Source organism: Scyliorhinus torazame, chromosome 6 (assembly GCF_047496885.1).
Source record: "Scyliorhinus torazame isolate Kashiwa2021f chromosome 6, sScyTor2.1, whole genome shotgun sequence".
NCBI classification, from domain to species: domain Eukaryota; kingdom Metazoa; phylum Chordata; class Chondrichthyes; order Carcharhiniformes; family Scyliorhinidae; genus Scyliorhinus; species Scyliorhinus torazame.
In genome coordinates this window covers 289,073,002-289,096,057 of record NC_092712.1, presented here as the reverse complement: position 1 = coordinate 289,096,057, position 23,056 = coordinate 289,073,002, and the positions used below count along the sequence as shown (strand labels likewise).

The 23,056-nt window shown below is 47.0% G+C and overlaps 1 protein-coding gene across 1 annotated transcript in view; it reads right to left on the bottom strand.

Annotated features, from left to right (window-relative positions):
- The window catches only part of LOC140425484 (collagen alpha-6(VI) chain-like), a 210,699-nt gene that overhangs the window by 110,411 nt on the left and 77,232 nt on the right, over positions 1 to 23,056 (bottom strand). Inside the window, exons 14-17 of the mRNA XM_072509802.1 lie at positions 4,591 to 4,662; positions 3,248 to 3,274; positions 3,082 to 3,126; positions 1,825 to 1,878 (exon numbers count right to left, since the gene is read on the bottom strand). Coding sequence (XP_072365903.1) covers positions 1,825 to 1,878; positions 3,082 to 3,126; positions 3,248 to 3,274; positions 4,591 to 4,662 — 198 coding nt within the window. The remainder of the gene's footprint in view (positions 1 to 1,824; positions 1,879 to 3,081; positions 3,127 to 3,247; positions 3,275 to 4,590; positions 4,663 to 23,056) is intronic.

Here is a 23,056-nt window from a genome sequence, read left to right as displayed (position 1 = left end):
TATGGGTTTCCTCCGGGTGCTCCGGTTTCCTCCCACAAGTCCCTAAAGACATGTTTGTTAGGTAAATTGAGCATTATAAATTCTCCGAACAGGTGCTTGAGTGTGAAGACTAAGGGATTTTCACAGTAACTTCATTTCAGTTTTAATGTAAGCCTACTTGCAACACTAATAAAGATAATTATTATTAAGAATTAATTATCAGAAGTACAGGCTGAAGCTCTGTCAAGCATGGCATTTACACGGGAAAGACTCAAACACGTAAAGAGTGAAAGTATTAAGGATATGGGGAATGATCAGAGAATAAGGGTTAGTGTAGATAACTCCAGTGGAGAACTAACAGAGAACAAGGCTAAAGGACCCAGTGTACCAAAATTTCTACGAGGTCGATTTCAATTCTTGGCTTGAAATGGGACCTCTGCTTTCTCAACTCCCAGTTCAACTGGGCGGGCATGTACAATGCATATTCTGCCTGTACTTCTAAATTGGACTGGGGTCCTATGTACATCAAATAATCCCCAGTTTACCTGTTATAGGAAGGCTCCCACCTGATCCAGGTAAATGTTGGTGTGGCAGTGGAGCAAGAACAGGGTGTTCCATAACCCTAATTCTGCTGCAACTCATTTCCATCTGACAAGTCCAAGGTAACTTTAACCATTAATATTTAGCATTATTCTATTCTCTTCACTTTGAACAATTGTTCACGCATTTTCCTCCATTATTTCTCATGTCATCACACGCATTGCTACAGTTTTCCCACCTTCAACTCTTTTGTTACATAATCTGAGATTACTGTTTTGCAATCCAACAGGGAATTGCAGCTCCAATGGAAATCTGGGGCGAAATTCTCCCCCAACGGCGCGATGTCCGCTGACTGGCGCCAAAAACGGCGCCAATAAAACGGGCATCGCACTGGCCCAAAGGTGCGGAATGCTCCACATCTTTGGCGGCCTAGCCCCTCAATGTCGGGGCTAGGCCGACGCCGGAGGGATTTCCGCCCCGCCAGCTGGCGGAAATGGCGTTTGTTTCCCCGCCAGCTGGCGCGGAAATGCGGCGCATGCGCGGGAGCGTCAGCGGCCGCTGACAGTTTCCCGGCGCATGCGCGGGAGTGTCAGCGGCCGCTGACAGTTTCCCGCGCATGCGCAGTGGGGAGAGTCACTTCCGCCTCCGCCATGGTGGATCGGTGGGCCCCGATCGCGGGCCAGGCCACCGTGGGGGCACCCCCCGGGGTCAGATCACCCCGCGACCCCCCCCAGGATCCCGGAGCCCGCCCACGCCGCCTGGTCCCGCCGGTAAATACCAGGTTTGATTTACGCCGGCGGGACAGGCAATTTCTGGGCGGGACTTCGGCCCATCCGGGCCGGAGAATTGAGCGGGGGGGTCCCGCCAACCGGCGCGGCCCAATTCCCGCCCCCGCCCAATCTCCGGTACCGGAGACTTCGGCGGGGGCGGGATTCACGGCGGCCAACGGCCATCTCCGACCCGGCGGGGGGTCGGAGAATGACGCCCCTGAATCAGAACAGAAAAAACTGCAGGCCATGGGAATCTGAACTTAAAAAATGTGGGCTTAATGGTGGGAGGGAGGAAACTTTCTAAATTTGTGTATGATTTTCCAATTTTCAATGTTGTCAGGTACTAACGCACACTTAAAGAATTAAGGAACTGTGCTTGAAACATAATATTCCCTTTTCTTGTTACAGATTCCAATGAATCTTTTGGCTGAACCAACAGGTTTCTCCCCCATTTATTTCATTGAAGCAGCACAATGCAGTAGATAAACATTCATTGGACATAATAACTGTTAACATATAACAAGAAAGATTGTACCGGTTTTCCAATTAGGCCTTTTTCACCACCAGGTCCAGAAAGTCCATATTCTCCCTGTAAGAATGCAATATTTTAAACAATTGTATTAATCATTACATACTACGTTGAATACATTGCTGGAGATTGTGATGTATAAATTGACCCAGATTATATGAGGGCCCCATTTCTCATGTTTTGCATAGACTCAGCAAGTAAATCTAACCCCTATTTGGCCAGGACGTGGCATACTCACATTAATAGTGTTATGGGCCAGGGTTTGGACAACTCCAAAGTATATCATGGAGTTCACCTGATCTATAACTGTTTATTGATTTTGGTTTTGAGGAGCATGAGGGCTTGCCTTTCAGGAGTTTTTCAACGGAGGCCTTAAGCACTTTCAATCAAAAACAAAGTTTATTCTATGAATTTAGATAACATTTTTATAAACACACACTGCAAGCATTTTTATCAACTGCCAACATAAATACCCCACCCAGCTACAGTACTCTATAAATAACCCTTAATAAATTTCCCTTTTAGCTGTTCCAATTTAATAACAAGATCCCATAAACCAGAAAACCCTTTTCAAAGGTGTGGCCCAGCACACGGCACTCAAGACCTGGTCTGGATGCCCCTGTGTCCTTTCCAAAACAGCAGGTTTGAATTTCTTCCAGAAAACAATTATTTATTTTCAAGTTATCAAGCAGTCTGGAAACGGCTTTTAAAAATGCAAATGGGGGAAAAGAAAATCTTCTTTTTCAACCTGGGCTGCACAAAACCAGTTCAAACTCAAAAACGAAAGTAAAACCCAGAGCCACAGCCCAGCTCCCAACTCAAAAACGAGAGTATAAACCCCACAATGGCATCACTGAAGCCATGTGATAAGGCAAAAAACATTTCTTAAAGGAACACTCCCATTACAATAATCAGCCTCAATTTATCACCTCACAAATGAGTGTTTTACTTACCCGTATCTTATAATGGTGCAAAGGCTAAAGCAGGTGATATTGGTTGAGTTGTGAACAAGCTCAGGTGTTTAAGACACCCCCTCCTCCCCCCACCCACACACAGAGTGGACCCTGTGTAGGAAATAATAAAGAAATGGTAACCACCCAAACGTCCCTTCACTTTTATACTCAGCGTATAAATTAACCTCCATTTTCGGAGGATTTTTTGAGATTCTAATGGTTAACTCATACAACAACATCTATTGTATATTGCTGCTTCTGGAGTATGTGTAAATCATCTTTCTGTGAAAATCAATTCAGAAAATCATACCTGCTCTCCAATTATTCCATCGATACCATTGTCTCCACCACCACCCTGTTACAATAAAACATTGGGTTTTAATGCACTGGTAAACAAAGGATAGGCTGAAGTAAATGTTCAAATTTCATAAGACAAAGCAATTTCAAAATGAAAATAATCGTAATGCCATATTTACCTTCTCTCCTCGATAACCTCTTCTTCCCTGAAATATATATGCAATTGGTTATTAAACTGTAAGTCGAAGAAACATAAAATGTAGGTGCAGGAGTAAGTCATTCTGCCCTTCAAACCTGTTCCACTATTCAATATGACCATGGTTGATCCTCTATCTCGCAAAGCCAGACATCTCCTCATATGGCAATTCTGCCACACCAGGAATCTGTCTGGTGAATCTTTGCTGCACTTCCTCTATGGCAAGTATATCCTTTCTTAGATAAGGAGATCAAAACTGCACACTATGCTGCAGGTGTGGTCTCACCGAGGTCCTGTACAGCTGCAGTAAGAATTCATGATCCTGTACCCAAGTCCTCTTGCAATTAAGTCCAACAAACCATTTGCCTTCTTAGCCGCTTGCTGTACCTGCACATTTGCTTAAATTGACGGGTGTACAAGGACACCACAGTCCCTTTCTACCTCAATATTTCCCAATCTGTTATCATTTAAAGAATAGTCTGCCATTCTCCGATTCCCCAGTCATGTGTTACTTGGCAACGCGCCGTTCGCTGGCAGCAGGATTCTGTCGTCCCGCCATTTGCCAATGGGATTTCCCATTGAAGCCACCCCATACTGCCGGGAAACCCACAGCCGAGGGTGCGCTGCCAGCTGGAAAAGTGAATCACAACGGTCGGAGAATCCTGGCCATGACTTCCCTTTCATAAATCCATGTTGACTTTGTCTAACCCCATTTATATTTTCTTAGTGTCCTGTTATCACATCTTTTAAAATGGACTCCAGCATTTTCCCTGTTACTGATAACCAGTCTGTAATTCCCCACTCACCATTTTCTTCCTCCCTCCTTTTTTAAATAGCAGGATTACATTTGTCACTCTCCAATCTACCAAGATTGTTCCAGAATGTGAGAAGATGACAATCAATGCATCCATTGTTCCCATGACCACCTCCTTTAGATTTAATCCCATTGGGATTTAGATTATTAGGCCACGGGGATTTATTGGTTTTCAGTCTCATTAATTCCTCCAGCACTTTTTTTTTGGTAACACTAATTTCCTTCAACACCTCCTTCTCACTAGACCCTTGGCTCCCTAGCATTTCTGGGAAGTTATTTGTGTCTTCCTCTATGAAGAAAGAACTAATGTAATTGTTTAATTGCTCTGCCATTCCTTCTTACCTATTATAAATTCTTTCATTTCTGACTGTAAGGGACCTACATTTGTCTTCACTAATCTTTTGCTTTTTACACATTTACAGAAGCTTTTACAGTTCACTTTTACATTGGTTGCAAGATGTATTTTTTAAATAAATGTCATTGATGTCAACAGATTAGAAACATGTTCTTACCATGAAGCCCCTGGCACCAGAACATCCATTATCTCCGAGTGTACCATTATATCCAGGTGGACCTCTCTCACCCTAAGGGAATAATGAAACCTTTTATCTTACTGGATCATGGTATTCAACCAAGTTGCTCAAAGGTTCAGGGGTTAACCGCCAGAAAGAAACATATTGAAAAAGAAAAAAATGTAATAGCGAGTGCTTTCCGTGGCATTTTCAAACTTCTGGTTGTATCACCACTAAATTCAAGTACAGTTCACTGTGTCATTTTCACTTTTGGAATGAATCTCACAATCGTACATGACCGGGGTTTTGTAAAGACTGTCAAGTCATTTATAATAGACGAATTGGCATTGCATAGTTTAGTAAGCCACAAGCAACAATATTTTGGTGTGCAGGTGTGGACTGTTCTGAATCCAAAGAACCAGCTACATCAGCCGAGATAAAGGTACTGAGGAGGCCGACATTGATCAAACCTGGACATTTTCTTTTCCATTTCCTGCCTAATGGCTGGCAAAATTGATAGCCTAAACAGGTGCACCAATGGCAGTAGGCCAGAGGCAATCGGAGAGCAAAAAATTGACAGTTTGCATTTAAAGTGCACCTTTTGAAGAAGCAAAGCAGGCGATCTGCTTAACTAGATTATTTTTAATCAAAATTTGCCAAGGAACCACAGAAGGAGCCCTGGTGATCAGCAGCAGGTTGGCAATTCCATGCTGCGGTCCGTTGGGGCAAATGTACACCATTTGAGCAGTGGAGTTCTGCTCGGTGTGGCCAAGGTGCTGATGTTGTTCTTGTGCATTGGGTCTGGAGTGCAGACTCAGGAAACCATGGGAATGGAGTCTCGGCAGACGAGAGTAAAACCCTTGGAGGTAAGCAGTTGTTAAGGCCTTTTGAGCTGGAGCAACATTTGGAGAGAATTCCAAGGTGCAATCTTCGAAGGTGAAAAATAGATACAGTTTCAATGAGAAGGGTTGACCCACAGTGCAGGATTTTCTGCACCGCCGATAGCGTTTGGGCACTGGCGGGATGTTCTCGTCCAACCATTGTCAACAGGGATTACCGTTGTATGTTTAATAAGGATGTGGGGAGTCCACACTGAATACAATAAAGAACTTTGACTAAATCATCATAGAAACACTTATTTACAGTTATGTCATATACACTTCCTGGTGGATCCCTATCGGGCCTCTTCTTCATCGGTGCCTTACTGACCGGCCTTTTATACAATGTTAAATGGAGTTCCCCCACCCCCCTCAGTGGGGAGCTTGTATTCCGCGAGAACCATGGGGAAGATCATCATTCCCACCCTGTACATCCAGGGCGGGATATTACAGTATGCACCCCCCATTGCTGGGAAACCCGTCTCCACATCAGGGAAACCCGTGGCAGGGGTTTGGCATCGGCAGGACTGGAAGATCTTGCTGGCAGGAACGGTTGAAATTTCTGGCCACAGGGTGCGGTTTTCCCAAAATTGGATAAGGTGAGTACATCTGTGTGAAGCTCACCGGCTTTGCTGACACCCTTTCTTGACGATTTAACAGAGCCCTGTACAATTTCAAAGTGCTAGCGAGGATCAGGCAGCCAATTGGGGGTGCAGGGGGTGTGCCCTGATCTCAAAGTTCAATTTAAGGCCCCACTACCCTTCCCCCTCCACAGATATTGGACCTACCACGGAGATCAGGACTCCCCCATAACCATTGGAGCACCTTCCCAACAGAACTCCAACATCGAGGCACCCCCATTTCCCCTTCACAGGCATCAGGACTCTCATCCTTCGCCCCTCTCCCCCCCGTCCCGTCCCCAGGCATTGGGGCTCTCCACCACCTGCCCTCCGAAGCATCGCGGCTCCACCTCTCTCTCCCTCTCCCCCGGCATCAGGACTCTCCCCAAATCCCTCGCAGGCATCGGGACTCTCCCCTCTTCCCCCCAACACACATAAGGGGTTACCCCCTGCCGGAGCCCCCTTGGCACTGCCTACTTCAGGGGGCAATGTCCAGCCTGGCGCCGAAGCCACTGGGGCCTACAGGCACCTCCGCATCCCCAGATGCAAGACTGGTTTTCGCTTTTGAAAACCCTGAGTGATTTGTCCCGGTGTGGTTTCACACCACCAGACAGGGAGCCTATGTCGTGGGTGTCCGTTGCAGCGTAAAGCCCTTTAATTATATCAACATGCATTTAAATTCATGGAAATCAGGTTCATGCCCATGGGGCAGGAAAGGTCTCAAACTGAGATCTCCCTGGTGCAAATCTTGTTTTTGGCATTTGCACCCACGTCTAACGGGGCCGCTAGATCACGGCCATTGTGTTTACTGAAATCTGGGTGAGTTGTTGAGAAATCTGTGCAAACTATCTTGTTTGCACCTGTCATTTATTGTGAAGTGTGATGTGTTCAACCATAGTTTGCCTGTCAATACATGTGTATCTCATAGTAACTTGGAATGCTAAAGTGTAAGATAGACATTATAAATTATTATATCTTTCTGACCTTGTATAATAAACTATTTTTGTTTGCTCAAAACCCACAGAACCTTGTGGCTTTATTTGCTTTGCAAGTGTCTTGAATCACAACTTTGTCTACTGAACGTTATTGGTCCCGAACCAGATGTTATCAAATTCTTGGAGGTCTGGCCCCAGAGCATAGCAGAGGAGCCCAACCAGGAGTGTATTGGGATAGTCACGCCTAAAGATAACAAAGGCATGGATTAGGTTTTGAGCAGGAGATAGCAATGGTAAGGGAAGAATTAGTGATGAAGTAGATAGATATGTGGTCAGTCGCTCATCTCAGTGCTGAAGACAACATCAAGATTACGAATGGTCTTGTTCAGCCTCAGAAAGTTGCCAGAGAGACATGTGGGGTGGAATATTCTAAAAGAATTGGCAAAGTGTCAGGTCCTGGCTGAAAACCAGCCTGTTTCTCGACAGAAACGCGGCCAAGATTTCTTTTTTTTAAAAAATAATTTTTATTAAACATTTTTTAATAAATACAAAACCATTAAGCAAAACAAACAACCAAATGCAGCAGCATCAACCCCCCCCCCCCAACAGGTGACGAAGACTAGCTCTTGAAAGAACACAATAAAGGGCCGCCATCTTTTGTAGAACCCTTCAATTGCACACGTCAATGTGTATTTACCTTTGTCAAGATGCAAGAACTCCATGAGATCCTCTAACCACTCTGACGCACTGAGAGAGAAGCTCACCTCCACTCCAATGAACCTGCCTCTGAGCGATCAACGACGCAGTCAAGATTTCAGACTGAATTTTCTGACACTCTTTCAAAAGAAAATCTGGGGCGCAGTTTTCTCTGTCACTCTAGTGGGTTGGGGCCTGATAGCGCCACAAGGCCAGCTCCATGGAGATTGGGGCACCATTTTTGAAGGGTACCTCAATCTGCGCAAAACTCCATCCCACCCTCCCATGGTCTGGAGGAACTCTCTCCACCACGGAAGTATTAAGGGGCATTCTACCCCCTCTCTCCCTGCCTGCACTGCCATCAATACACATCCCACTACCCGCCCCCCCCCCCACCACACATAAGGGGTACCCCTCCCAAATGGAGGAGGTTTACCTCCCCCCCCGGCAGTGGCCTCTGGCACGGCACACTCAGTGCCCCGGAAAGTGCCCGCTGGCACTGCCCTGAGGGGGCAATGCCCAATCTCAGCTCTCAAACCCAGGGCCTCCAGGCACCTCCGCACCCTCGACTTGGTCATCACGACAGGTTTTCGATTTTGAAAATCAGCGTTGATTCGCGCCTGCGTGAGATAATGCCGTGGGGCTGGACACTGTGACGTAAAGCTGGTTAATTATATATAAATTGATGTAAATTCATGCAAATACGCTTCACGTCCTTTCTGAGTGTGAACCTGATTATGTCACCGGCAGTGGAAGATCCCAAACTGAGATCTCGGCAGTGTAAAGCCCGTTATGGTCCTCTCGCGAGATTTAATGGCCATGCGGGATTTTCACCCATGGCTAACAGTTTGGTCAAATCCCGCCTCAAGAGTTAGCGCTCGGGAACAGAATTTGTGGCGGGGAATGAAGATAATGGCATCAGTCTTCTCAGTACTTAGCGGAAGAATATTTCTGTTCATCTGGTACTGCACATCAGACAAGGAGTGTGGCAAGTTAAAGATGGCGAAGAGGCCGAGAGAGGTGTTAAGGTGATCAGATAGAACTTGAGTGTAATCTGTGTACATTTCAACTGATGTGCTGAGGGGAAGCATGTGGATAGGAAATAGGAGGGAACAAAGAATAGACCATTGGGGAACTCCAGAGGTAATGGTGTGCGGGGCAGGAAAAAAACCAATGCAGGTGATTCTCTAGCTACAACTAGATACATAAGAATGAAGTCAACCTGTCCTTCCAGCTTCAATGATTTATTCACAGATACACTCGGGTTCCTCTCTTCCCATGCACCCCCTTTACAATTGCACATTTTAGTTGAAATTGTTCCAATGTATTTTTCCTGTTCGAAAAAATTACTTTACCTTCCCGGCATTAAATTTCAGCTACCACTTGCCCACCCATTCCACCAATCTGCCTATGGCCTTTTGAAGTTCTACACTATCCTCCTCAGTGTTCACAGAATTTGTTTTCATAACATGCATAAATTTTAAAATTGTGCCCCCAAGCCAATGTCTGGGTCATTAGTAAATATCAGACAAAGCAGGAGTCCTAACACTGACCCCTGGGATTTCCACTATAAATCTTCCTCCAGTCCGAAATACAGCCAGTCACCATTGGTGCCTGTTTCCTATCATTCAGCCAATTTCATATTAAAATCCCTACAATCCCTTTTATTCCATGAACTCAAACTTTGCTCACGAGTCTGTTGTTCAACCCTTTCTATCGCCTCAGCAAAAAACTCAAGAAAGTAGGCTGAACATGATTTTCCCTCAACACACCAGTGTTGGCATTTTTTAATTAATCTGCATTTGCCTGGCTACTGTTAATTTTGTCCCAAATTATAATATTTCTAAAAGCTTCCTCACCACTGAGGTGGTGTTTAAATCAGTTTATGTTTGAAAAATATAAGCAATAAAAGCAAAGCAAAAAAAAAGCAATAAAAACAACTCATGATTTATGATCCTCTTGATTTTTTAAGCGTTTGTTTCGTGGTTTTTGAGACGGTGGGGTTGACAGTAGTGTTATTTTACAGTAGGGAAGAAGTAGGGAAGTTTACTCATCTGCGGTTACTGTTGGCCTTCAAGTCAAGATTTGGCTAATGAGGCAATAAAAGTAATGTAAATAGTTCAGGCAAAACAAGTTCTAATGCCAACACAATTGACCAAATACATCCAACTGAATTTTCGTAAGTATAATATAGTAAAGCAGTTCTTCTATTTCACATCGTTGTGTCATACTCCCTGGTGTGCAGAAGCTGTCCAAACTCCGCTGTCGGTTCATGTTCTTCAATAAATCCTATTTGCCCGTCACTGCATGTAAACCTCACTGGTTTACATTTGTATTTTGTGTACATTGCTTCAAATACTCCAGCAATTTACATTTAAAATCTTCATTCTTATCTGGACATTCCACCATGATTTCAGACCACCTCTTTTTGCCCATCCCTATCCTCTCTCCAAATACACCATTCCCGACCTGCTTTTGTATCTTCCTGCCACTGGGCAGTGCTACTGGTACACAGCCTATAGCCTCTTCATCCCTACAATCTGGAATTCCATCTAAAATGCCTCGGGTTCTCTACCTGACTTGCCACCTTTAAAAATGTTCCTGAAACCCATTTCTTCGACCAACGTTTTTTGTGAACTGTCCTAACATTTCTTTATCTTAAACTCCCTAAAAGCGCTCAAGATGTTGATGAAAGTGATGCATCTCTCTCAGAATTTATGTTTTACTGCTAAGCCCTCGAGTAGTCTCTGAACACTAACTGAGGGAGCTACTCACTGACTGACCTAAACGTATATTTGATGTGCTTTTACGCCCAGAATCTGGTGCAGGAATTTCATTTAAACAGAACGACTTCTGCTGACTTTGTTACCTTCTTCCTGTTGCTGCCATCCTTTTATAGAGTATTTTGTACCCCCGATTCCAACCTTAAGTTATTACTACTCTGCTGCCTTTCTATTCTCCTTTGTAGACACTAGCTCCTTGCTCCCCATGGACAAACCTAAAGATGCCCCCTCTGTGACTCTCATCGCACTCTCTGCCTCTTTACGAGCAGAAACCCACCCTCAGGTCTTGCCAACATTCCAGTGCAGAATGCTCACGGAAGGCCACGCCAACAACTTCCTTACTGCCATGGGTGTCTCAAAGAGCAATGCCCTCTTGCGTTCTGCAAGTGGAATTACTGCTCCTTTCTACATTTCTCACCAGAATGTCTGTTCAGAAGTGGACGGGAGAAACAGATGGACAGCTGCAAAAGTATTGTAAGAAATAAATGAGCCTCTTGCGACCACAGCTGCATTGGCATCTTGGCTTTGACTGGAACTTGCCCCACAATTAGTGGCCTCTTTCCCTCTTGCTGAAGCCTTCCTGTCACCTTCTACCATGATCCAAACTGCCAGGGTTGCAGTGCGGCTCTTAGCACCAAACCATAGCTTAATCTCTCGTCTTCTGAGGAGTTCACCGAGGTCCTCTTCTCCTTTAAAATCCTCATTACCTACAATGTCCGGTTACACACCAAGTTCTCTCCAATATATTGTTGATCCTTTTCTGCCTCAGTCTCAGCACTGTACATCTTGTGAGATTCCATCTTCCTTTTAGCTTCACTTCCCTCTTTCCTCTGAATCCCTGTCCTCATTATAAACTCTGTCCGCACTGATGACCATGTTTGAAGGGAAGTTGGGGGGATATTTTTTATCTCATTAACACATTTGTAATTCAGAAAGCTTAGGTCATCAAACTGTACTGTCCATAAGCTTCGTATGAATGCATTAGTGGAATGTGCTTGAGAAGTGTTTAAGTTGGCAAACATTTAAAAGTGTCAAAATATTGTATTGCAGTTTTAAGAATGAATATGCTGAGTTGTAGCCAGAACACATCTGCACATTGGGCTTCAGAGTGTCTAGCATTTGCAGTAAACAGAAACCAGAATTAAGGTGTTGATTGGCGAGGAGAATGGATTGAAAGCTGGAATTTTAGTTTTAAATATAGGGTACAAGATTAGGAAAGCCAGCTGCATCTTCCCATTGGTCAGGAATTGCAAAATATTTGAGTAGAATTCAGTAGTTGCGTTAACATAGGTATGCATTTTGAGCTGAATGTTGCAAAAGCTGCCTGCAAGAAGGGTATAAAAATAAAACACTTGCCTCGTGTCTTTGCACGTGCCAGGGGATACCATTTGCTTCAGGGCACCTAGAAGGAGGCCATTCAGCCAATCGAGTTTGCACCAGGCCTTGGAAAGAGCACCCTCATTAAGCCCCCGCCTCTACCCTATCCCCATAACCCAGTAATCCCACCTAACCTTGGGGCAATTTAGCATGGTCAATCCACCTAACCTGCACATCTTTGGACTGTGGAAGGAAACCAACGCAGACACGGGGGGAAAGTGCAAACTCGACACAGACAGTCACCCGAGGACTTAATTGAACTTAAATCCCTGGAGCTGTGAATTGGCAGTCCTAACCACTGTGCCACCGCGCCGCAGTGGTAGGGGGTTCTTGCCGAGATAAAACATTAGGAAGTTAGCATTTACAGCTCGTATTGCCAATCAATGGGTAATTGGCAGAGATTGGGAATTTCCTGGAGTGACTAAATTGTCACAAAGTTGTTTCTGGACACCCCCACCATCAGCAACATCCTTCTTGCATCGACCCTGTCCAGTCCTGCTCGAATTGCTTAGGTTTTTATGAGACCCCCCTCATTCGTCTGAACTCCGGGAAATATAATCTTACATGTCCCAATCTCTCCTCATACATCAGTCCTGCCATCCCAGGAAACAGTCTGCAAACCCTTCTCTGCTCCCTCTATAGCAAAAACTACCTTGCTTGGATAAGGAGACCAAAACTGCACACAATATTCCAGGTGCGGCCTTACTAAGGTCCTGTATAATTGCAGCAAGACATCCCTGCTCCTGTATTCAGATGCTCTCGCTATGAAGGCCGACATTCCATTTGCCTTATTTACCGCCTGTGTACCTACATGCTTACCTTCAGTGACTGGTGTATGAGGACACCCTGGTCTCATTGCGCACTCCCCTCTCTTAATTTATAACCATTCAGATAATAATCTACCTTCCTGTTTCGCTACCAAAGTAGATAACCTTACATTTATCCACATTATACTGCATCTGACATTCGTTTGTCCACTCACGCACCTTGTTCAAATCATCCTGAAGCATCTCTGCATTTTCCTCACAGCTCACTCTCCCACCCAGCTTTGTATCATCTGCAAATCTGGAGACATTGCATCTAGTTCCCTCATCTAAATCATGAATATATATTGTTAATAGTTGAGTGCTTTGCACCGATCCTTAAAGAATCCCACTAGTTGCTGCCTGCCATTCAGAAAAAGACTGGGGTGCAATTTAGTGGACTTCAAGTCAGGTGTCCGTCCTTTCTAAATACTAAATATCCGTGGATATTCAATTCCCATCCCTGGTCGCCCTGTAGCCATATTAGGGTTAAAGCAATTGCCTTAAGGAAAAGTTAACAATCTTTCTAAGGAAACTGCTTTCAGCCTCAGGGTCGGCGAGGAAGAGAGATGAAGCGAAAGAGGGGGAAATGCCCAGACAGTCCCGTAGGCAGTGTCGGAGATAGTGCCGGGGGCAGTGTGGGGTCAGTGCTGGGGGCAGTGCCTGGGTGGTAACCTGGGGTTGTGTTGCGTGTGTGGATGGTGTTCCATAGGTGCCCCGGGGGTGTTCGGGTTGGTGGTTTTGGCGGTGGGGGGTTCTATTTTTAAGTTTTTGCATTGGGGCACTCTTTAAAAATGGCACCCTTATGTTTTAAAGTTGAACTTGCTGGCGGAGCAGGCTCATGTGGTGTTGGGTGCTCTGGTGCACAGATGAGCCAACACAGTTGTATGTGGTACAACTCTATTTTATTATAACTCTTATAATACAGTTCGTTCTGGATACTCTGCACGTGCTGTCTCCCTGAGTGTGTTTGGCAATAGATGTGTCCTGGTTCTCCTCTCAGCTAATACTGACCACCGGGGGTCGTGTCTGTGCTTTTATATCTTTCTGTCATTGGTTGTGGTGTTGTGTGTTCTGATTTGTCTGTTGGTGTGTCTATCATGATGTGTGTGTTTGAATATCATGACATCCCCCCTTTTTTACAAAGATAAGTGCCTACGTGGTTATAAATATAATTGTGTCGTGAGTGCATCTAAGAGTGTGTGTTTGTGTTGTGTACAGCGTGTGTTTATGACGTAACTATTTACATGGGGCGATGTCGGGTGCGTCACACTAACAAGGTTGTACCATAACAAAACTTGGATGCGAGAGAAAAAAAAAACTTGAACATTGGTCCGGTCAGACGATATCTGGAACAATAAACAACAACAGGTTATAATACAGAAGTGTTTGACTTTTTGAACGTATGAACAGCGTTATAAGTCCAGTCTAATGGGTGACCGCCTCAAGAATGGGCTGGTCCTCAAGCCGGTTCAGCTGTGGAGATTTGGGGTCACACTGGTTCACCTTGGACTGTTGGAGGTGATGCTGTTGCCGAAGTCTCTACTTTACCATTTGTTGTACTTCGTGCAGTGCTTGGTTTTTTTATTCGTGCAAATATAACATTCAACATCTTTGTTAGTGGTGCCCTGGCTGTGGTTTGGTTCTGGTGGCGATGGAAGGGGCATGATCCGTGGCATCTCCACAAAGTCATCCTTGGGAACCAGTGGAGGATCCGGCGTGTGCGTACGGTGCAGTTGCGAGCGTGGAAGGCGGCACAAAGCCCGCTGATTGCGCCTACGCACCAATCCATCCGCCCTGCATGCCAGGAACAAGGTGGAGTCTGTTTTCTTTTTATGTTTGTGGTGGACGGCATCTTGTAGCCGATGGGTCGTTGCCATCGAAGTAGCACCATCACTAATATCATGCAAGGCGATGACTGTGCCAGATGTGGAAGTTGGCCGAGACCGTGTACGCTGGTTCCGGCCACCTGCTGTGCCGGAAGGGCGACTCCGCAGAGAAACGTCGAAGCATGTCGCCTTGGAGAGAGAATTGTTGCTCGCATCAACGTCTGGCGATGGCGCGAATTGGTGTGTCCATCTTGGACCGCCGGTGCTGGTTGCCACTGCCGACCCAGTGGGACTGCCACGCGATCCATTCCCTGTCGCCGTGGCATCTGCCGTCACCCTGAGCGTGCCATCACCGAGGCCGCGACACCGCCCGTCCGGAGCAAGGTCTGGCGTGCGCAAATCAGAGTCGGCGCTTGGCTACTCCCCATCTGGAGTCCGGTCTGCCTTCCGTCGATGCCCCCCGTCCGGAGTCCCAACAGGTTCACTGGAGGCAGCCGAGATTCCCTGAAGCTGCACTTCTGGAGTCGGAACATGCAGGAATGCACCAACCAGTGGAGAGGCTCGAGCCATCGAGGGTGGAAGCGGTGCGCCGCCACCGCAGTCGTCAGTGGTCCCACCGTGATCGTCGAGTGCCTCGGTACGCACTAGGCGAGGTCTGTCACCTTGCACCTTTTGCATGGGAAGTGGGATGCTGTCGTCACTCGTCTCACATCCCGTGGATAGATCGTCATTAGCAGCTTGCTGTTCACTAGGGTTGGGTAAATTGTCAGAGTTTTCATCTGGTGGTGCACACCATGTCGGTGGACTGTCATTGTCTTGCCATTGTCCTTCATTTGGGCTTTTCTTCTTTGGAACTTTAAATCTTCCCCCAGACATTGCAGAACCTTGTTTATTACCCCCAAATTCTCCCATATGTATGGTCTCGAATATAGGATCCACTGTTTCTATCGACATTGTACCATTTTCCAAAGAACATTCCGTTTCACTTTTCTTCTCAGGTACCTCATATGTAACTTTGTTTAATGTACATGCCTTCATGGTCTCTGGGTCTGATTTTGCTGGGACTGGCATGGTCACAGTCTCTCTTTTACTGTTCTCAATTGCCCACATTATACTCCCCATACATAACTGCTTAATCACTGGGGTTAGTGTGGTACAATGGATAATCGGGTCGACCTTATCTGCATCTTCACCATTAGTGGAAAGCACACTTGGTTCACTTGAAACTGCTGTGGGTTTTAAATTCGTTATCTGGCTACTCGATGTCGGTGTCCTCAGGATTCTTGCTCCAATGTTCTGCTCAATAATCAGTGGAGTGTGTATAGGTTCAATGCAATTAATGTTCCCCTCCAGGTTTGAAGAGTCATTACTGACTAACTGCTGGTCTCCGAAGTTGGGATTTTGCGGCATTGTGTTGAAGGGAGACATTTGTCCCTGCTGTAGATATGATTCAGGTTGTGTTATTTCCATTACCTGAGGATCAATGTCTTGTCCATTTTTTCGATCCGTACTAAAACACTGGCAATTCTCAGTCTGCTCCTTGCAAGTTAAACATTCAATTAATTTTGTTAGCAAATCCTCAGCATCCTTCTGTGGCCGTGCAGCATTATTAATCTCTGTTCGGCTACAATGATCCTGAAGGTCAGCGCATAAACCTTTTTTCTTCGGGCTTGGACGAGGCGATTCCTTTGGCTTGTCTTCAGTTGGGCTTGAACAGTCTTCAGCGCTGTGCCCTTCATTGTAGCATGAGAGACCGTCATGGTCATGCTGCTGTGTAGTGGAGCATGGTAGGCTGTTATAGCCTTCTTGCTGTTCACGTGAGCATGGCAGACTTGCATCGTCTGCCGCTGGTTGGTCAGGAGAGGTTGCTAGACCCTCATGGTCTTGTTCCTGCAAGGACTGCGCTCTGGAGTCTTGCGTTCCTTCCATCGTGGAGTCCGTCCACGAGCTCTCTGTGGAGGCTTGTGACACTGGAGTCACTTCTTGTTCGTGCAAGGACTGCGCTCTGGAGTCTTGCGTTGCTTCTATCGTGGAGGCTGTCCACGAGCTCTCTGTGGAGGCTTGTGACACTGGAGTCACTTCTTGTTCGTGCAAGGACTGCGCTCTGGAGTCTTGCGTTGCTTCTATCGTGGAGGCTGTCCACGAGCTCTCTGTGGAGGCTTGTGACACTGGAGTCACTTCTTGTCCATGCAAGGACTGCACTCTGGAGTCTTGCATTTCTGCAATTGTGGAGTCTGTCCACGAGCTTGCTGTGGAAGCTTGTGACACTGGAGTCACTTCTGGTTCATGCGAGGACTGCACTCTGGAGTCTTGCATGTCTTCTTTCATAGAGTCGGGAACGTTGAGCGGGACGTGGACCACGCTCTGTGTGGCAGCAGGGCACTCTCCGTGTGCTTGCACCGCTCCCTGTCTGTTAATGTCAGGCTGCAGCATCATCCGGTACTGATAAGTTGGAACGTCATATCTGCTGGATTGAAGATCCTCAAATCCGAAAAATGAATCCGCATCTGCGTCGGATTCAATGTGGGGGCCGCCAATGTGCAACACGAAAGGTTCGTCCGAGTCATAGTCATATCGGACCACGGAGCTATCATTGGGCTCGCGAGGTCCGGAAACCCTGTAAAAATCGTCATCGAAGTATTCAAGGTCGGAATCATCGGCTTGTGCGTAGGTAACTGCTTGTCAGAGGGTTCTTCGGAGGTCAAATTCATCTCCTGGGTCAATTTGCGGCACTGTGCTGTCATTCCAGGTGAGGGAAGGTTGTTTTACAGCTTTAACAGATTTTTGTTTTTTTGATTTGGGACGTTTCCCTTTTAAATTGGATTTGGGACATTTCCCTTTTAAATTGGTGCAGTCTGGGGCCTCTGACATCCTGACGCTCGGTATGTAGCACGTAGGAAGCGACTGCGCATGCTCAGATCGCTGTTCCTTTACCGATGGCCGTTTTCTTGACTGCGCATGCGCAGCATCTCGCGCATGCGCAAACGAAACTTCCGGTTCTGCGCACTTCTCGCGCAACTGTGCTAGCGTTATACCTTTAGCAAGATGGCCACCGACCTCGACCCAGCCTTTTCTCAGGCCCGGGATTTCGGGCTCCGGGATCCCAGCCACGAGGTGAGTACTGCAGCTTTTCTTACCTTTAAGTGCCCATTGGATTGCGTATTCTTCACAGTACTTGGAGAATTTGCCCAGGACTGCCTGGTAATCGTACCTTTGCTGCCTCCTGAAGAACCTGAACCTTCTGAATATTGCTCTTGCCCTTGCACCGGCGACGGTGAGGAGAAATTCAATTTTTTCCCTATCATCCAGGTCTTTGAGTTCAGCTGCCACCAGGAACAATTCGAAATTTTGCCGGAATCGCCGCCAGTTTTCGTGGAGGTCGCCGTCGCACTGGAGCGCCTGCGGAACCGGGAGCTCGTACATCATGCCTGGGCACTGCTGGTTGTCTCTGTACACTGAGGTATGCCGGCAGGTATCGATCCACTCCTGTACCATGTGGTGTTGGGTGCTCTGGTGCACAGATGAGCCAACACAGTTGTATGTGGTACAACTCTATTTTATTATAACTCTTATAATACAGTTCGTTCTGGATACTCTGCACGTGCTGTCTCCCTGAGTGTGTTTGGCAATAGATGTGTCCTGGTTCTCCTCTCAGCTAATACTGACCACCGGGGGTCGTGTCTGTGCTTTTATATCTTTCTGTCATTGGTTGTGGTGTTGTGTGTTCTGATTTGTCTGTTGGTGTGTCTATCATGATGTGTGTGTTTGAATATCATGACAGCTCAGTCAAGGAAAACGGCCATTGTTGCATCAGGGAAGCATCCAGGATTCACACCATCAACGGGATTCTTCCTTCTGGGGGATTAAGTCCCCACGCCGGCGGGAGAACCGGCGCCAACCACTTTGGCGTCAACAGCCCCCGAAAGTGCAAAACTCTCCGCACTTTCAGGGGCTAGGTGGACCCCGGAGGGATTGGCGCCGCTCCAGCCGGCGGCGAAGGGACTGCGCGAGTTCGCGCATGCGACGAAGGGCTGTTGTGATCTCGCGCATGCGCAGAACAGTCTGTGTATTTTGGCGCATGCGCAGGGGCTTCTCTTCTCCCAGTCGGCCATGGCGGAGCCCTACAGGGGCCGGCACGGAAGAAACGCGTGCCCCCACGGAACAGGCCCGCCCGCAGATCGGTGGGCCCCGATCACCGTGGGGGCCACCCCGGGATTGGATGGCACCACGCCCTCCCAAGGACCTCTCCCACTGACTTACCTGCCAGGTCCCGCCGGGTGGGACCATGCGTAACTGTTTTGGCAGGACTGGCCAAAAATGGACGGCCGCTTGGCCCATCGGGGCCCGGAGAAGTGCCGGGGGGGGGGGGGGCGCTGCCAACGGCCCCCGACTGGTGTGGCGGGAATCCCGCCCAAAAAACGGTGCCGGAGAATACGACAGCCAGCGGCGGGTCGGGATTCGCGCCGTGCCCCGGGGATTCTCCAACCCAGCGGGGTTTCGGAGAATCCCGCCCCAGATCTCTCCAATTTCCAACTCAAACGCCACCAAATTCGCGGGGGGAATTTCTGGACGTTCTTGGTATGATCTTCTGGTATCACCGGCGGTTTCCCGGCCGCGGGGGTGGAGGAAGGGAGGATGGACTCAATGGCAGCAGAACCAGAAGATCCCACCACCGGCCAACAGCAGGCAGCTTCCCGCAGTTGAGAAACACCCCATAGGGGGCATGGAACGTACTCCCTTCTTTTATTCTGGATTTATCCTTAAATTATGTGTCACGGGATGTTTCCCTATATATTTTAAAATTTGATTTCTCACCTTTCAACTGACTGAAAATTTTGCTATTTAAAGTGAGACAGAGCAAATTACTTTAAAATGCAAGGACATATTCCAAGGTCCGGTTGAGAAATTAACAAATCACCCTGAGAGAAGTGTGAAGAGAGAGACATTTCCTATAACTGAGACACCCATTGAACCTCGTAACTGTTTGAGCAAGAGGCATTAAGAATGGGTGCCACAGAAAGACTCACCCAAAACCTCTTGGAAATACACAATGATTGAAGTAATTCAAGGCAAGGTTAACCAACCACTTGAGAGAGGTTGTAAGTGACACAAGCACCATAAAGAAAGTCTTCCCCAGAGAAAACAGGACGAAGACTGCTCTCGCTCCTCTTCTCTTTTCCGGAATAAGGTGTGTCACGTAGTTTGAGAATGTGAACGCTACCAAAAACTGAGATCTCATAATAATTGGAATATCTTCTACATCTGACTGTATCCAAGAAACCAGCTAATGTAAATCGACCACAGCATTTAAAATCTACGCCCCAAGTGTCCTTTAATTGTCTGCAGGTGGCACAGGTAGCAGGGGTGGCACAGTGGTGAACACTGCTGCCTCACAGCGCCAGGGGCTCGGGTTCAATTCTGACCTTGGGTGATTGCGTGTGGAGTTTGCACGTTCTCCCCGTGTCTGTGTGGGCTTCCGACGGGTGCTCCGGTTTCCTCCCACAGTCCAAAGATATGCAGGTTAGGTGGATTGGCCATGACAAGATTACCCCTCAGTGTCAGGGGTGTACAGGTTAGGTGGGGTTATGGGGAAAGGGTGGGGGAATGGGCCTAGATAGGGTGCTCTTTTATGGGATTGGTGCAGACTCGAAGGGCTGAATAGCCTCCTTCTGTACTGAAGAGATTCTATGATTCTACTTAACCAGACATTATATTGCCTTTTTAAAAATGGACTCTAACCTGTGTGTGTTCGTCCTGCAAAAAAAACTTTTCTGTGATTAACTGAGGAGGTTGAATAGAGGGCAGCCAGTTCACTTTTCCCTTGGTTGTAGCAACTGAAGTATCATGCCTGCTGCCGCACAATTGTCACCAACACACAAATAAAACGATAATGAGCTGCCAACATTAAAATGCCTCTACAGTCTTGATGGCCTTATTTCTGGCTACAACCCCTGTGATATCAGAGCCTCCCCTCGCCCAACTAGCCGGCAAGTTAATATAGAGACATGACTTCAGCTAGGGAATCCACATTTGTAGCTGCTTTTGACAGTCATCGAGCAGGCATTTGGAGGTAGTTAGACTCAAAGATAAATGTGGTTGCCTTCACACAGCAGTTGGGGTTGGACCAGTTGAGCACAAAGAAAAAATTCAAAAGGATATTTGCATCATGGTAAGACACTCAGCCAGATAAAAGGATGGAATTAAGCCATCAATAGCTTAAAAGACAGTGAGTCATCATTTGTCCAGACTCTTGAACCAATTATAGACTCGTGTAAAAATACAAAAAACCCATTGAAGTAAAAATCATGCCATTGTACACACATGTCACTGGGTTTCTAGCATTCCCTTGACTAATAACAAATGGTTTTCAGCTCTGAGATGCAATGCCAGTACAGCAAACAAGCAGCTGGGTTAGATGAGTGGAATCAAAAAGTCAATTTTATTACAAACAAAAAAAACATTTTTAGTTTAGAAAGTTACACAACTGGTCAGATTTTGGTTCTGATGTATATATACTTGGCACATCTTAATAAGATGGTTTATACAGGCTCATGATAAATGGATTCCATGTAGTGATAAGGCAAACCTTCCAAATTTGGTCACAGATCTTCCATATGGTCTACTTCTCTCAATTAAAGACTTCTAAATTCAAATGATCTGATAATTCAATTTATCATAGTTCATAAATTCACACTTTGCTGTGTTACGTACTTGGAGTAACTCAAATTTTTGAACAGTTATTCGATAATCAGCAGTAGGCTGGAAGGAGTGAATGGAAATCTGTAAAATCTCAGTTACATAATTTATCGTCCTTGCGCACGAGGTTCAAGAGGTTGGCTTCTCTGCACCGCGATGCCTGGATTGCATTTCCCAATGGGATGGAGAATCGGATGTTGGGGGAAAACTCGGATCGACGCTGGGATTCGACTCGATCGCGATTCTCTGACTCCCACACTGCTGCCAGGATCGCGTACTCGGCCGCAAGCCAGCAGGAGGATGTAAATTAATGCATTGACCACATCAAAGAGAGGGAAGTGCATTGCAATCATACCCTTGAGTGATTGGAATGCACTTAGTGCTTGGATTGCACTTATCTCTCTTTGCTTTTTCAATGTTTGTAAACATTGGGGTTTCACCACTTAAGAGTCACTCATCCATGAAGGGAGGCAAATGAATCAAGGCTCCAGCTAATTTGTGAAAGCTGCCAATCACAGCACACGCCTAGAAAGTTATGAATGGCTTGCAGCTAATGGATCTGCGGGTTTGAAACACAGATCACAGCTGTTCTCCTTCGATGAATGGACACATGGAGCTTTCAAGTAAGTGTTACAGCTGCAATTATTTCAGGGGTGCTTGAGGAAATCTCCCTCTTTGAGTTGCCCCTGGAGGGAGTCTGCCTACTACACGGGTCCCTGGGGGAGTCTCCTTCATTAGGGGGTCCCGGGGAGGGGGGGGGGGTCAGGTAGGGTCACCCCCGAACTTGCAGGGAGGGGCACCCAGACAATCCAGGGGTCAGGGGGTGGGGGCTTGCTTTGCATTGTGGGGAGGGTGTTGAGGATGGTTTGCGGTGTAGCAGGTTGGCCAGCTGTTGGGCCTCGCTATCGGGCCGCCTGTTCAAAATGGCGGCTGAATAGCAGGATTCCCTTGGGAATCCCTCGTATTCCTCGCCATGCATAAATTTGCATGGCAAGGAATATGGAATTGCTTCCCAATTTGCACTCCCAGAGGGATCGGAAATCAGTTGCAATTCTCCTCCAGCGGGAGGCCACAGGGCGCGATCCAATGGCGTTTGGGCTCAGGGGTGGTCGGAGATCACTTCAGGGGATCGGAGATCGGGACGCAATCACTAACTGAGCAGTTCCGGCGAACAGTGCACCCCGATTTCATAACGGGGCTATGTGCGGACTCGGTCGTGTGTTCTCCATTGAGGCCCCTTATACAACGCGAGTCGTGTTGAATAGCCATGTGTTTCTTGGCACTGCGTGCACTGGGAAACACGCGGTTAAATGCTCTTGCTATAGGATTTTGTTCCCATTTGGTTGAATCAAGCCCATAGTCTCCCCAAAGAGACATGGTGAGAATTCACCTCAAAATGTTTTGGTGATGTGGGGGAGAAACGTATTGTGCTGCTTGCATACGATGTGGGTTCCCTGGAGGCAGTGAGCACTGTAGGCTGCATGGTATTCCTCAGTTATCTCAGTAAGGAAACCCACTTAGACCACAGTGCCACATGACTCTTGAGGAAGTGATGAAGTCTGCTTCCCAAGTGAGGACATCCCCCTTTGGGGTTGCTGAGGGTCCCACCCCATTTTCAGGCCTCCCCTCAGCCTCCTTCGGACCTCTTCATTTCAGTACCTCCGCCCTTAACAACCCTCCCCAATATTTATGCGGCTCCTTCATACCCACCCTTCACTTCTCACCCTTCAAAGAACAAAGGAAAATGCACCACAGAACGAGGCCCTTCAGCCCTCCAAGCCTACAAGACCGTGCTGCTCATCTAACCTAAAACCTTCCACCCTTCTGGGGTCCGGGTCCCTCTGTTCCC